This window comes from Perna viridis, chromosome 5 (assembly GCF_037379345.1).
Source record: "Perna viridis isolate PV_CMFRI_1.1 ecotype Kerala chromosome 5, ASM3737934v1, whole genome shotgun sequence".
Lineage (NCBI taxonomy): Eukaryota > Metazoa > Mollusca > Bivalvia > Mytilida > Mytilidae > Perna > Perna viridis.
In genome coordinates, this window is record NC_142449.1 from 27465604 (window position 1) to 27480406 (window position 14803).

Genomic DNA, 14803 nt, shown 5'->3' on the forward strand with positions numbered 1-14803 from the left:
TTTTATTATTGGAGAACGACAGTAAGTTTGAGCAAGATACTATCCAGAAGAAATGGTAATACTGCTACTGCACAAAACATGTAGTAGAGGAAACTCGAAAAAAAACGAGTAAACTCAGTTGTTAATGAATGTCAAACATTATAACTGTATGAAATATGGAAACAAGCTAAGCAGTATGCTTCGAACAACCAGCCTAGATTTTAATTCTGCACACAAAAAAAAATTATGTAGAGGTAGAAAAACAAACAACTCGAAAAGTGAGGAAACTCATTTGTTAATGAATACTAAAACGAATCAGTAGCCTACATACATGTAATGTAAACAACAACAAAAAGTTTTCTTCGCAAGTGGTGTATCTCGCTCTCTTTTCCTGCGCTTTTGGAGATGGACACTTTTGGACGTGACCATTTTTGCGGAATCAGGCAAGATGAGAGGGGCCAGGATCCTATAATTCTGCGTTAGACCTTATTATTTTATACCTGTCTGTGGTACCACGGGAAGGTAAGTTTAAATAAGGCTTTATCTGTTACCAGAGCGGCCGGTTCACGACTGGTAACAGTCGGAATTTCTCGTCATCTGTAACCAGGGTGACTTATTTACATGTGGCCTAACGCATGTAAGGATCGGGCTCCCTGTTCACTCAGTAATGCACGGAGGAATTCCGTTATTGCTGTTACCAGCGAAACGCCTACCTTAGCCAACTTACTTCTCGGCGGTTTGTACCGTATTGCCAGATCTCCTCTTTCCGCTTTCTGCAGCCGTTTTGCTAACACAACAATTCACATATTATTGAATCTTTTATTAATTTGTTAATGCCCTAATATAAAATGTATTGTTAAGATATGGTTGTAAAGTATGGTTGATGACCCGTCACAATCCATTCACGAACTTGCACCTGCATAGTATTATGCCATTGGTAATATGCTTGTAATTAAAAGCGTCGTGTATATATCAAATCAATTGGAATTATTCCGAAGTGCCTATACATTTATGATAGATCAGGTGTCTGCTAATACTGGTGCGAAATCTAACGACAAGACACATGAAAAAGATGAATGGCAGTATTATGCTAAAATAAATATTAATTACATATACATGTAGAAAAGATCAGGGCAATATTGTTGCTAGCATTACTTTATTCATTGGAAAGGGCATAATCCATTAAAAAAAATGAATTTAGCCCTTAAATTGTGTGTTTAAATGTAGGTCTATGTTTCTAGCTGTGGGTACAACATGGTAAGAAAAAAAACACCATTTTGAATTTTCATTTTGAAAGTTTAATTTGGCAATCAAAACGATCATGATTATGTTTGTTTGTTGGGGTTTAACGTCCGAGCAGCAATATTTCAGCTATATTCAGACGATGAACATGAAATGGATGATAAAATGAACATGAAATTAAAAAAAAAAGGATGGGACACAAGGATAATAGGGTCGACAAATTTTGATTGCCACTGGAAAAATGGGGATGGGAAAGGTAGGGCAATTTAGCCTCCTGAGGCGGAGCGCAAAGGTTCCTACTCCTATCCAATACCACAGCAGGGTTCTTTAACGTGCGAGGAACGTGGCATCTTTCCCAACACGGTGCACCACTATGGTTTGCGGTCAGGTTTTACGTATTATAGCCTGACAACCCCAGCATGTAACACGCCAGGGGTACCCCATTCCACCACCTGGGGCACACATCCCAGTTGCTCTTTGGGCAGAGCGCCTAGCCCCCGGCTAGGTTTCTGAGCACTACTTAGTCGCCTTATACGACAAGCTTAGCGCTGCTGCAGGCCTATTCTTTTTAACACCCGGACCTGCACGATTTCGATCATGATTAAGGAAAAAAGTAAAGAATTCCACATAACTTTGGTAAATTGAGGTATAATTTCATTGAAACTTACTGCAAGTGGACATCATGGGGAAAAAACCTCATTTTTTAAACATTTTATTGAAACTTTTTGAACAAATCCAGTGGTGCATACATCAAATGTTTTTTTTTCGAATAGAGAAAGCACACTTAAGTGAAATTATATTGTCAGATCGGTCGGTTTTTTGACATGCAGGTATCTGATTTTTTTTTCATTTTGACAATTTTGCCTGATACTTACAAAACCTTACACATACATAGAAAATATAAGTCAATTTAAGTACAAAAAGTGCATGTACAATGTATATTTAGAAGTTTAACAGTTGTATCCATGGTGTTTCATCAAATTACAGGATACAGACATGCAGCTGCTGATTCAAAGTGTTGAGGGAAATAACATTCTCAAGTTCATAGCCTTAGTACATAATCAGAACTATTAAAGATTGAGCTGCTCGTCAGATAAAGGTTCTGCTAATAAAAATGAAAAATCTAGGATATTAAATGTCATGGTAATTTAAGTCAAGATTCATGTTTAGAATGCAATCCTGAAAACTGTGCTTAATGCTTCTTTATACAGTATTCTATATATGTGTTTGTTTCATTCCTTTAGTTAAGAAATGTCCTAAATACTGACTTAAGCTGAACCTTAAAAGTGAAAATTCAAAAATGTTAAACCTTCAGGATGCTCGCTTCTAATGGCAATGCAAAACCCGATATTCTAAGCTAAAAAATAAGTAATCCCCCCCAACAAAAAAAAAAACAAAAACAAAAAACAAAAAAACTGATGTAGGTGTCTGAATAGGTGTCTCCAACACACTGCTGTATCGATCTCGTGACCTCGTCTAGACCTACAATGTAACTAACGTCTTTCTTTAATATGACAAAGTGTTTGAATATAGTTTAGTTGTAATATAGTATTACTGCGTCAGATTTTCCAATATCGCTAGCCGAGTATCAATAACTGAGCCAATATGGAAAACTTTATGCAATTATACCTTTATTGACTATATAGCTAACTAGTCCAATATGTTATAGTGGCCTAGGCCTAATCGGCTTAATCCCATATTGGCACACTTTTGTATTTTGTATTACTTGGGCAGTTTTGATCATATTTAGACTAATTTTCGAACGTTAGTCAATAAATCATCGTACATGTGAGAAAGTAAGTACGTTAAATGAAATTAATTTCTATCGTATTTACGGGCTACTTTTTAAGTATTACATCCGACCCATGAGATATTTTCAGATTAAATGATATGACCAACCCCTTGTACAGAATTCTTAATTTCAAGGTAAGCGAGTCAAGTCTACAGCTTCTAGTGTTTTATTACTATAAACTATAAAAAAAAGTTTGTAAATAAAAAAACATGTATGATCCACCTGTTATACTCTAGGGCTTAAAAGATATGTGTTATTTGCAAAAACTGCATTTACAAGCATCCCTTCTCCCTCATTCCAATGAATCCCATAAAATGCTCCAAAGATAATTATTCTTTCTCTGATTTCCTGCGCTAATTTATTTCATAATTTCGGGACAGCATACTTAAAAAATGTAAGCCATAGCTGGTGGTTCTTACCCTTGGTTGTTCCACTTCATCACAATATCTGAATGAATATGAAGAGTTTTGGGGTTTAATGATGTTTTTAAGTAAGTCGGAGTATTTCCATTCAGGTTCACATTCCATTAAGTATATTTGTAATAGTGGAGTCCGAGTTGCTCATTTACTTTTGTTACTTTGTATGTATCATTTAAGTTACTTTATGTTCTTTGTTGTGTATGTCTGTTTTCCATGTCTGGTCTTTGTCCCTGAATTACATTCTTTTGATTACCGCTATAACATTGGTTCCCTTGATTACTCTTAAAAGTTTGTATTGCAAGAAAACGTAATTGTCTGCTTTTCAAAGATTGGACATAAGAAACAGCTGTTCATATATTGACATATCATCATTATGAATAAATCTTAATGTCCTTTCCTGAATGTATTCAATCTTTCTAGAGCTAGTCACACCACAAAAAATACCACACCAGTGTACAGTAATCAAAATTTGATAAAATAAAAGTATAGTAAATTGTCAATCGTCCAAGCTTATTCAGATGAGTTCCAATCCTTTTTATAACATTTAGCTGTTGAGATGCTTTTTGCCATATTTTTGACACATGAGATTTAAAATTAAAACAAAAAATCAAAAGTTACTGATCGATGATGATTGGGGGTTTACACGGTCTTGACCCGCCTTGCAGATCTCGCACGATCGCCCCTTACGGGATTCCGTTAGTATCTCCTGTTAGTATTTACATGTAACCAACGAGTTACTCGATAAGAGTATGTCTTGCTAGCGGCTGGGCTGCTGTGTTAGAGCGCTGGCCTGAACCCGCCCCACGTGGTTCTAAGAGCGTTTTACAACTCAACTCTAACCGCCTCTGAGGTACATGCACATGTACTGGATTTATTTCATATTTGGTTTAATTGACAACTCAATTCCCACATAAAACACGTCATTTGAAAGATTGTTCACATTCCATTAAGTATATTTGTAATAGGCTTTGCACGGTCTACGAATTTCTTCCTAAATTTTCAAGGAGCGTTAGTGAAGCAAATGGCTTTCTTTTCCGTGAATATCGTACATTTACCTACGGTCTACATTGTATGTAATCGCATGGTTTTGTAGAAAATATACAAACACCAACATATTTTCTAATTGTTCTACAAATGTACCGTCACTGTATGGGATAAACTTCCCAAGGATGGGAATACTGGGGTTTTGAGGTATGGGGCAATGATAAGTGCGGCCGTCCCGCAATATGGACTGGGCACAAGGCAATGGTCAATGGGACGTCGCGCAATGTATATTGGGGCAAGGTGTAAGGAGGATGGGGAATTGGTATTAATCAGGCACACACTGTTGATATAGATACAAATGTATAATGTACATGTAGATAAACGCGCACCTACTATTTTCCTTAAGACTGACAACTCCTCCAACTGACTGTTTCTTCTCTGAACGAAGAAAAAATGTTATAATTTTTGAAAATTGATTGACACATGTAATATTTGTCGTGATGTATGTTGTTTTTTTTTCAAAACGTAACTTTTATGACCCAAATATAGCCTTTTTTCTGGTCAAACGATACCTCGTTCGGTTGAAATATGTGCAGGTCTTGGTAAAATACTAAAACATTGATGCCTACACTTTTTTTAAAGGAACCACCTTCCATATTTATGCGCATCGTTTTGTAGAAACACATATACAGACACTTACTGTATTTCTATTGACCAAATAACGATCTATTTCTCTCAATGACAAGCCACGGTCATACTCCACTTCATCCCAGTAATTCCGATTAACCCACTTCAATGACATGTTTTATTTCCTCAAGTTGTGACAATTGCAATATATCAATATGCATTTGGTATGAATAACTTATTATCACCTATTTGTCAAGGTAATATATGTAATATGTTAATACAGATTGTAAATATACTGGTCTAGATTGGTTCAAAACGCTAAATATAATCAAGAATTTGGCGCATTTGCTTATCTGACGAAACCACAAACAAATGTCTAGATGAACTCCGTTGTCATTTGTTATTGCGTGGCTACAAACCAGCAGACAAAGATAAGGGATTTGAACGTGCTAACAACATCAACCGAAATGATTTCCTATAGTATAAACCTTAAAAAAAGAAAAAGAACGAAAAAGGTTCCTTTTGTGCTGACTTACCATCCAGCCTTTAATAAAATCCCCCAGATACTTGCATCGAATTGGAAAGCCATTTAAAAACATCATAAGCTCTCTAATGTCTTTCCTGAAGCACCTGTTCTGGTATTTCGCAGACCTAGGAGATGCCCTGGTAAGAGCAGAGATTTCATCTAAGCCAAAACAAAATACATGGGCCAGTGTCAACCATGTCGAGATGAAAGGTTTAAGACCTGTATCCAGATACATGTACTACATACCCACACATTTAAAAGCTACTGTACTGGAAAAGAAAACGCAATTCTTGGAAAACAAAAAAAAACCTTCTCCAGTGCCGATGTGGTATGGTGGTATGCAGAACGTTGCCAAGACAAAAATAATCATTTTAACAGGCGAATAAATGGTCATCGCAGTGGCTACAAATGTAAACCAGAACTCCCTCTGAGTTGCCATCTGAAATCTGCCGGAGACACTGAGGGAGATCACCACAACAATGAATTACTATCATAACAACCTTGCATGCTACAAAACTGCGGGTTCGGGTGTCAGAAGAATAGGCTCGCAGCAGCGCTAAGCTTGTCGTAAAAGGCGACTTAATAGTGCTCAGAGCCCTGGCCGGGGCTATAGCGCTCTGCCCACAGAGCAACTGGGTTGTGTGCCCCAGGTGTTTGAATGGGGTAATCCTGGCATGTTACATGCTGGGGTCGTCAGGCATAATAACGAAAACCTGAGCGCAATCCACAGTGGTGCACCGTATTGGGAAAAATGCAACGTTCCTCGCACATTAGAGAACCCTGCTGTGGTATTCAACAGGAGAAAGAGCCTTGACTGCGCCACATACGGCTAAATTGCCCGACCTTTCCCACTTCTCTCATATTCTAGTGGCAATCGAAACTTGTCGACCCTATTTTCCTAGTGTCCCATCCCTTTTTTCATTTCATCATCATTTCATGTTAATTTTATCATCCATTTCATGTTAATCGCCCGAATATAGCTGATATATTGCTGCTTGGGCGTTAAACACCAACAATCAATCAATCAATAAGAGTAGTCCAGGAAAGTTTTTGGATGAAAAAAATACAAACAACAATTTCTCTAGATGGAATTAATGAAAAAAAAAATACTGTTGAGTTCCGGTCTAAATTTAAGCCCACTGGTGTAACACCTTAGTCCACTATTCTACTACATTTTTTTGTTTAAATTTTCTTATTTCTTTTCTACATTTAATTTATTTCCATTTTTTGAAACAAAAACTCCCTCGTTCTCATTCATCTTTACAATCATTTGGTTATATGCGCCTTTTATAAATGTACCACCACTCTATGCTCATCCAGCTTCAGGATCTATTTATTGATCTTGAACTTTGTCCTGATGAAGGAAATTATTTATCCGAAATTTTCAATGTATATTTTACCATCATTTGGTTTTGTTTGTTTGTTTGTTGGGTTTTTACGTCCGAGCAGCAATACTTCAGCTATATTCAGACGATGAACATTAAGTGCAGGATAAAATGAACATGAAATGATGATGAAATGAAAAATGGGATGGGACACAAGGATAATGGGGTCGAGAAATTTTGATTGCCACTGGAAATCGGGAGAGGTGGGTAGGGTCGGGCAATTTAGCCTCCTGTGGCGGAGCCCTATGGTTCCTACTCCGGGAGAATACCACAGTAGGGTTCTTTAACAGGCGAGGAACGTGGCATCTTTCCCAACACGGTGCACCACTATGGTTTGCGGTCAGATTTTCCGTATTATAGCCTGACAACCCCAGCATGTAACACGCCAGGGGTACCCCATTCCACCACCTGGGGCACACAACCCAGTTGCTCTGTGGGCAGAGCGCCCTAGCCCCCAGTTAAGGTTCTGAGCACTATTTAGTCGCCTTTTACGACAAGCTTAGCGCTGCTGCAGGCCTATTCTTTTACGAAAATGATTATTAGATTTTTATAGAAACAATGATTGTTTTATATTAAACGGAAGAGTAAATGGAGATAAATGAGGTAATTTTACTGGCAGACAAGCAAGTGTTGTTGACTATTTTATTTGTACATATGCATTGTTTAATTTTGTTGTTACCCTAAATGTATTGGAATTTTCTGAGTTGTACTCAGTTGTGCATACACCTGTTGCTCTTAAATTAAATTGCGAAAGTGGACGAAACTTAGCAAATAGCACAAATGAAGACTGTAATGATGGTAGAAAAAAGATTAAAAAGTGGAATGAAAATAAGAAAAAATTGTTTTAAAGAAAATATAAATTTAGATAAAGTTGAAAAATTACTGCAACTTTTGAATAGCATAAATGAAGATGTAGTTATAAATCAAGACATGGTAGATAACATAGTATATTCTTTTAATACAATTGTAATTGAATCTGCAGAGAGTGTTTTTAGTGCATATACAGTTAAGAAGGTTAAAATATATGTAATAAAAGAGAGAACAAACCTTGGTTTAACAAAGATTGTTGTCAAAAACGTAAGGCTTTTAGAATAGCAAAAAGACGCTATTGAAACAACAAAAATTATATTAACAAGGAACGAAAGACAAGTGCTGAACGTAGTTATAAACGAGGGTTAAATAGAACTATAAATTTACATAGACGAAACATGAGAAACAAAATTGAAAATCTCAGAAAGAGTAACTTAAAAGATTTTTGAAATTTATTGAGAAGTAATAGACACATACGTAACAGTAACGATATTTCTATTGATGTTCTGCACGAGTTCGTCAAATATTTGAGCACGGCAGATGATGATAATATTGCTCCTGAGTTCAGCCAGAAGAGTTGAACGATACTATAAATTGCAATATTACAGAAGATGAAATTCAAAAGTGTAATAAATCATTGAAAAATGATAAAGCATCACATGACGATTTTATTATCAATGAATGTATAAAGAGTTCGTCATAGATTTTTATGCATATCTATTCAAAACTTTTCAATATCATATTCAGCACAGGACACGTTCCTGAAGTTTGGCTCTGCGGAAATATTTTACCGCTCTATAAGAACAAGGGAGAAAAGAGGGATCCAAAGAACTACAGGCCTATTACTATTCTAAGTTGCCTTGGAAAACTGTTAACAGCTGTGTTAAATACACGTCTTAGTGATTTTGCTGAGACATACTTTTTTCTAAATGAAAATCAATTCGGATTTAGAAAAGGTTATTCCACATATGATAGCATCTATATTTTACATATATTATTTGATCTTTTGAAATTAAAGAAGAAACTGTTCTGTGCGTTTATTGATTTTGCTAAGGCTTTTGACAAAGTCTGGCGCCATGGCTTGTGGCGAAAGCTAATGGCAAGCTCAATAAACGAAAAGATGCTCAATGTTATTGTAAATATGTACAGTAATATTAAGTCATGAATCTGTAATGGCACAGATTTTTCTGATTATTTTTCATGTAATGTTGGTGTTCGACAGGGTGAAAACCTAACACCCTTGCTTTTTTCTTTTTAATTAAATGGTCTAGATGCTTTTTCAATAGCAAGAATATGGAGGGTTTAACCCATATAACTGATGATTTAGAAATAGAACTGAATCACTTTTTAAAATTGTTTACTGTATTATATGCTGATGACACTGTCCTGTGGCAGAGTCAAAGGAAGATTTACAAAACCAGTTATTTGCACTATATGATTACAGTGAACTGTGGAGACTTAAAGTGAATATAGATAAAAGCAAAATTGTTATTTTTAGCAAAGGAAGATTACCGACTAATTTTAGTTTTACGTATAATGAATCCGAATTGGAAATAGTAAATGAATTTAAATATTTAGGAGTAACTTTGACAAAATGAGGTAGTTTCCTACGGGCAAAACAAGTAAATGCCAAGAAAGCTACAAGTGCAAAGTGTGATATCCTAAAGAAAGGAAGATTGCACAATTCATCTATTAAATGTCAACTGCAACTCTTTGACAAGGTAGTTCAGCCAATACTTTTATATGGCTGTGAAATTTGGGGATCAGGGGATAACCGCATAATTGAGTGGGTACACTCAAAATTCTGTAAAATGTTATTACATTTGAAGAGTACCACACCAGACTATATGGTCTACGGGGAGCTTAGGAGATATCCTGTTGATATTTGCATCAAATTGAGAACAAATAATTACTGGTCTAAATTAATATTGGGAAACGAGAGAAACTACCTGTTACTTTGTACAAACTTTGTTTACGAAAATTGTTTGATGGACAAAATATCATTTGGATTAACTTTATTAAATCCATATTTGATAACTGTGGATTGTCATATGTTTGAGATACACAAAATTTGTCAGTAATACCTGGCTTTATAACACTGTCAAACAAAAACAATCAATTTAACCAGTCATGGAATTCCCAAGTTCAGAATTCACCGAAGGCACTAAATTATCGAATTTTCAAAGAAAAGTTTGAGTTCGAACACTATTCGAAAGTTATAGGTCATAAAAAGGCGATCGGACTTTGTAGATTTGCCGATCAAATCTGGCAGATGGCGAAATATCAATCGAAATGACAGAAAATGTTTTTAATGCAACTCTCACGAAATTGGTGATGAGTTTCATTACCTCTTTGTTTGCTCCGCATTTGATATGGATAGAAGGTATACTTTGAAATTTAGATTTAGATCACGTCCAAATATTCTTGTTATAATATGAGACATGTAATGCAAACTAAGAACGTCTCGGATCTTAGTTACTTACTTACTTACTGCCCTTTACGCCAGTGGCATGTAGGGCAGCAACGAAGTTCCTCCACTCTTGTCTATCATTGGTAAGTTTCTGTAATGTGCCCCAAGTCTTCTTATGTTCTTTGACTTCTGCTTCAATGGTGCGTCTCCAGGTGATCTTTGGGCGTCCTCTCCTGCGTTTTCCCTCAGGTGTCCAGAATAGGGCTGTTTTTGTGTTGTCTTTTGGGTCTTTTCGCAGGACATGTCCTAACCACTTCTATCTTCGTTTCATAATGATGGTGGCCATGTCTTCTTGTTGGCATCTATTAAGGAGGTCCTGATTAATGATCTTAAGAGGCCAAAGTATTCTTAGGATCCTCCTCAGACTCCTGGTGTGAAAGGTTGAGAGTTTGTGTTGGTCTAACTCTGTTATCCTCCAGCACTCTGACCCATAAAACAGGATAGGCAAGACGCAACTGTTATACAATTTTAGTTTGGTGCGGATAGTGTACTGTCCTGATCTCCAGACAGGTTGCAAGCTATTAAATGCTCCTGTTGCTTTTGAGAGTCTAAGGTGGATGTCGCTCTCCGTACCTCCATCAGTTGTAACTATACTAACGAGGTATGTGAATTTGTTGGTAAAAGGTAGACATTGTTTCTTGCAGTTTGATAGGTGTTGGTGTGTTTACATTCAACATCATAACCTCGGTTTTCTTTTTGTTGATGTTTAGCCCAATTTGTCCTGCAAAATTCTGAAGTTTCTTGGTCTTTTCTTGTAGGTGTTGAGGGGGTGTGAGAAAGCAAAGCTATGTCATCGGCAAAGTCTAGATCTTCCAAGATGGAGAAGGTATTCCATCTGATGCCTCTTGGTGTATCTTTCGTTGTTTGTCACATCACTCAATCAATGGCTATGATGAAAAGTGAGATGACATCACACAGCCTTGACGGACTCCAGTTTTTACATTGAAATACATGTCGCTGTTGTTTCCGACTCTGCATCTGAAGTTCGTGTAGAAACTTTTGATGACGTCTATAAGTTGTTGTGGTATTCCGTATGATCTAATTATTTTCCATGAACTTTCTCTATGTATGCTATCAAAAGCTTTTTCAAAATCTATAAATTTAATATAGAGTTGTCTTTGCCATTCAGTGCTCTGCTCAATAATATTGCGTAGCGTGAAAATTTGGTCGATGCAGCCTCTACCTGGTCTAAATCCAGCTTGTTCTTTTCTCAATAGTTCATCTACAGATCTTGCAATTCTTTTGATGACAACTTTGGCTAGTATCTTAAATGGATAGAAATCAAAGTAATACCTCGCCAGTTATTACAATCATTTAATGACCCTTTCTTTGGTAATTTTATGATGGTTCCTTTGTTCCACTCATCTGGTACTTTGGTCTTATGGTCTTATTCCAGATATCTTGGAAGATGGGATTGAGAATTTTTGCGGATAGGTATGGATCGTTTTTAAAGAGTTCTGCATTGAGATTATCACTACCTGGTGCTTTGCCATTTTTCAGACTTTTGATTGCTGTTATGATTTCAGATATTTCTGGTGGTTCTATATCTATGTCAAGCTCTACTTCTGCATCTTTAATTTCCGGTTCTTGAGAAGGTGGTGGCCTGTTAAGTAACTCTTCAAAATGTTCTGTCCACCTTTTTTCTTTCTGAGGTTAATATGTTACCCTGTTTGTCTTTGACAGGTAAATTTGGAGATGATCTATTCTTCCCACATATAGTTCTTGTAATTTTGTATAATTTACTCTGTTCTCCTTTCTGTGCTGCTTCTTCTGCATTATTTGCTAGCTCTTCCATAAAATTCCGTTTGTCTGTTCGAACTATTTTCTTAACTTCTTTTTGTATTGAGCTGTATTCTTGTTGGAGTCTTTCTTTTAACCGAGGTGATTTGGTCTTATCTCTTTTGGCTTTAATCTCTCTTCTATTATTTATTGTTTTCCAAGTTTCAGGTGTTATCCAGTCCTTATGTTCTTGCTTTTGTCGCAAACCTAAAAACTCTTCGCTTGTTTTTGTATATATGTCGGTTATTTTGTTCCATTTTTCATCAATATCATCCACAACATCTTCCAAGATATTTAACGCTTCATATTGAGTGTTATTGAAAAGTCATTTTTTACCTTCAAGATGTTAAGTTTTTTCTGTATCATAACGAGTGGTTGTAACTTTCTTTCCAGCTGCTCTGAGCTTGAGTCTGATATTTGCTGTAACAAGTTGATGGTCACTTTCTACATCAGCTCCTCTTTTGACTCTTACATCTAGCAAAGATCGTCTCCACATTCCATTTATCACGATGTGGTCAATTTGATTTCAGTCTCTTAAGTTTGGTGAATACCACGTTAACTTGTGGATATCCTTATGAGGGAATAGTGTGCCTCCAATGACATAGTTGTTGATGTTGCAGAAGTCAGTTAATCTTTCACCATTTTCATTCATACTACCACATCCATGTGTACCCATAGTTCTTTCGAAGTTCAAGTTGTTATTGCCTACTTTTGCATTCAGGTCACCCATGATTATTTTGATGCCATGTTGTGGGGTTTGATCGAACTCTTGTTGAAGTTGCTCATAGAATGCAAACCCGTGCAGGTCCGGGTGTTAAAAGAATAGGCCTGCAGCAGCGCTAAGCTTGTCGTATAAGGCGACTAAATAGTGCTCAGAAACTTAGCCGGGGGCTAGGCGCTCTGCCCACAGAGCAACTGGGATGTGTGCCCCAGGTGGTGGAATGGGGTACCCCTGGCGTGTTACATGCTGGGGTTGTCAGGCTATAATACGGAAAACCTGACCGCAAACCATAGTGGTGCACCGTGTTGGGAAAGATGCCACGTTCCTCGCACGTTAAAGAACCCTGCTGTGGTATTCGATAGGAGTAGGAACCTTTGCGCTCCGCCACAGGAGGCTAAATTGCCCGACCTTACCCATCCCCCCCTTTTTCCAGTGGCAATCAAAATTTGTCGATCCTATTGTCCTTGTGTCCCATCCTTTTTTTTTCCATTTCATGTTCATTTTAGCCCCGTGCAGGTCCGGGTGTTAAAAGAATAGGCCTGCAGCAGCGCTAAGCTTGTCGTAAAAGGCGACTAAATAGTGCTCAGAAACTTAGCCGGGGGCTAGGCGCTCTGCCCACAGAGCAACTGGGATGTGTGCCCCAGGTGGTGGAATGGGGTACCCCTGGCGTGTTACATGCTGGGGTTGTCAGGCTATAATACGGAAAACCTGACCGCAAACCATAGTGGTGCACCGTGTTGGGAAAAATGCCACGTTCCTCGCACGTTAAAGAACCCTGCTGTGGTATTCGATAGGAGTAGGAACCTTTGCGCTCCGCCACAGGAGGCTAAATTGCCCGACCTTACCCATCCCCCTTTTTCCAGTGGCAATCAAAATTTGTCGACCCTATTATCCTTGTGACCCATCCTCTTTTTTCATTTCATGTTCATTTTATCATCCATTTCATGTTCATTGTCTGAATATAGCTGAAATATTGCTGCTCGGACGTTAAACCCCAACAAACAAACATGTTCATTTTATCATCCATTTCATGTTCATCGTCTGAATATAGCTGAAATATTGCTGCTCGGACGTTAAACCCCAACAAACAAACAAACAAACATAGAATGCATCTTTGTCTTCATCGCTGGCATCATTTATTGGAGCATAGTACTGAAGTAGCGTCATATTAACTTGTTTACCCCTCAGTCTAGCCATGATCAATCTGTTGCTGACTGGTTTCCATTCCATCAGGGTTCTGTCTACTCCTTTCTTTAGAATGATGGCTACTCCCTCCTGATGTTTCCCATCTTCTCTTCCTGAGTATAGTACTGTTTCGCCTGTTGTTGTTTTTATCTTTCCAGATCCTGTCCATCTACTTTCACTGACACCTAAAATTTGTAGTTTGTACCGTTGCATCTCAGCTGTTATCTGTGCGAGCTTGCCTGTTGCATACATCGTTCTCACGTTCCAACACCCGATGTATGTATTGGTTTTTACTATGTTGAGGGCCTCTCTAGTCATGTTGGTAGTCTCCTCTCGGCTTTTTCTACCTACAGTCATTAAAGCTCCACTGTTTGTGTGCAGTAGATTTTTTCTTCGTTGCTGTTTCCGTAACATATCTTTTTTACAAGTTAGGGTTGTTAGCCCTAAGCTTAACCCCCATAACTTGGAGGACCAGTAGATTTTCTGTAGGGGGATCCTTCCCTTAGATGGATGCATCACCTAAGGGAAGGATCCCCCTAAAGAAAATCTACTGGTCCTCCAAGTTGTTTTTACGGATTTTCTGTCTGGGTTTTCTCCCATAGCCTTTGACTGTCCAAAGCCTTCTACAAGGCAGTAGTGTGATGCTATTTAACCCATAGCTGGATCAAGGTTGATGAATGCTAGGGCGTATCCACACGTCGATGGGCCTACACATTGCATCTCTAGGGTCCTTGATACTCCGAGATCCTCTACAGTTTAGCCTAGGATACTAGACCCTAGTTACCGTGTGCTGTTTCGAGGAGGCACTGTAGAGATCTTAGACTGGTACAGGCTTTGTACTGACAAGAAAGACTTACGCACTCGGCTTTCTTTTTCACTTACAA

General features: G+C 37.7%; 1 protein-coding gene across 1 annotated transcript; it reads right to left on the bottom strand.

Moving 5' to 3' along the window:
* Positions 1 to 11572: 11572 nt before the first annotated feature.
* On the bottom strand, positions 11573 to 14333 carry LOC148616909 (uncharacterized). Its single transcript, XM_088585093.1, has 3 exons — positions 13836 to 14333; positions 12350 to 12433; positions 11573 to 11881 (listed from the first exon to the last, which is right to left on the bottom strand). Exons 1-3 carry the CDS (start codon positions 14331 to 14333, stop codon positions 11573 to 11575), a joined length of 891 nt encoding a protein of 296 aa, XP_088441219.1.
* Positions 14334 to 14803: the final 470 nt, after the last annotated feature.

Coding starts and splice junctions, on each gene's coding strand:
- LOC148616909 (XM_088585093.1), bottom strand. CDS start 14,333: ATGTTACGGAAACAGCAACGAAGAAAAAATCTACTGCACACAAACAGT. Junction 12,434..13,835: donor AAGACAAAGATGCATTCTAT/GTTTGTTTGTTT, acceptor AACTTGTTACAG/CAAATATCAGACTCAAGCTC. Junction 11,882..12,349: donor AAAAACTTAACATCTTGAAG/GTAAAAAATGAC, acceptor TATTAACCTCAG/AAAGAAAAAAGGTGGACAGA.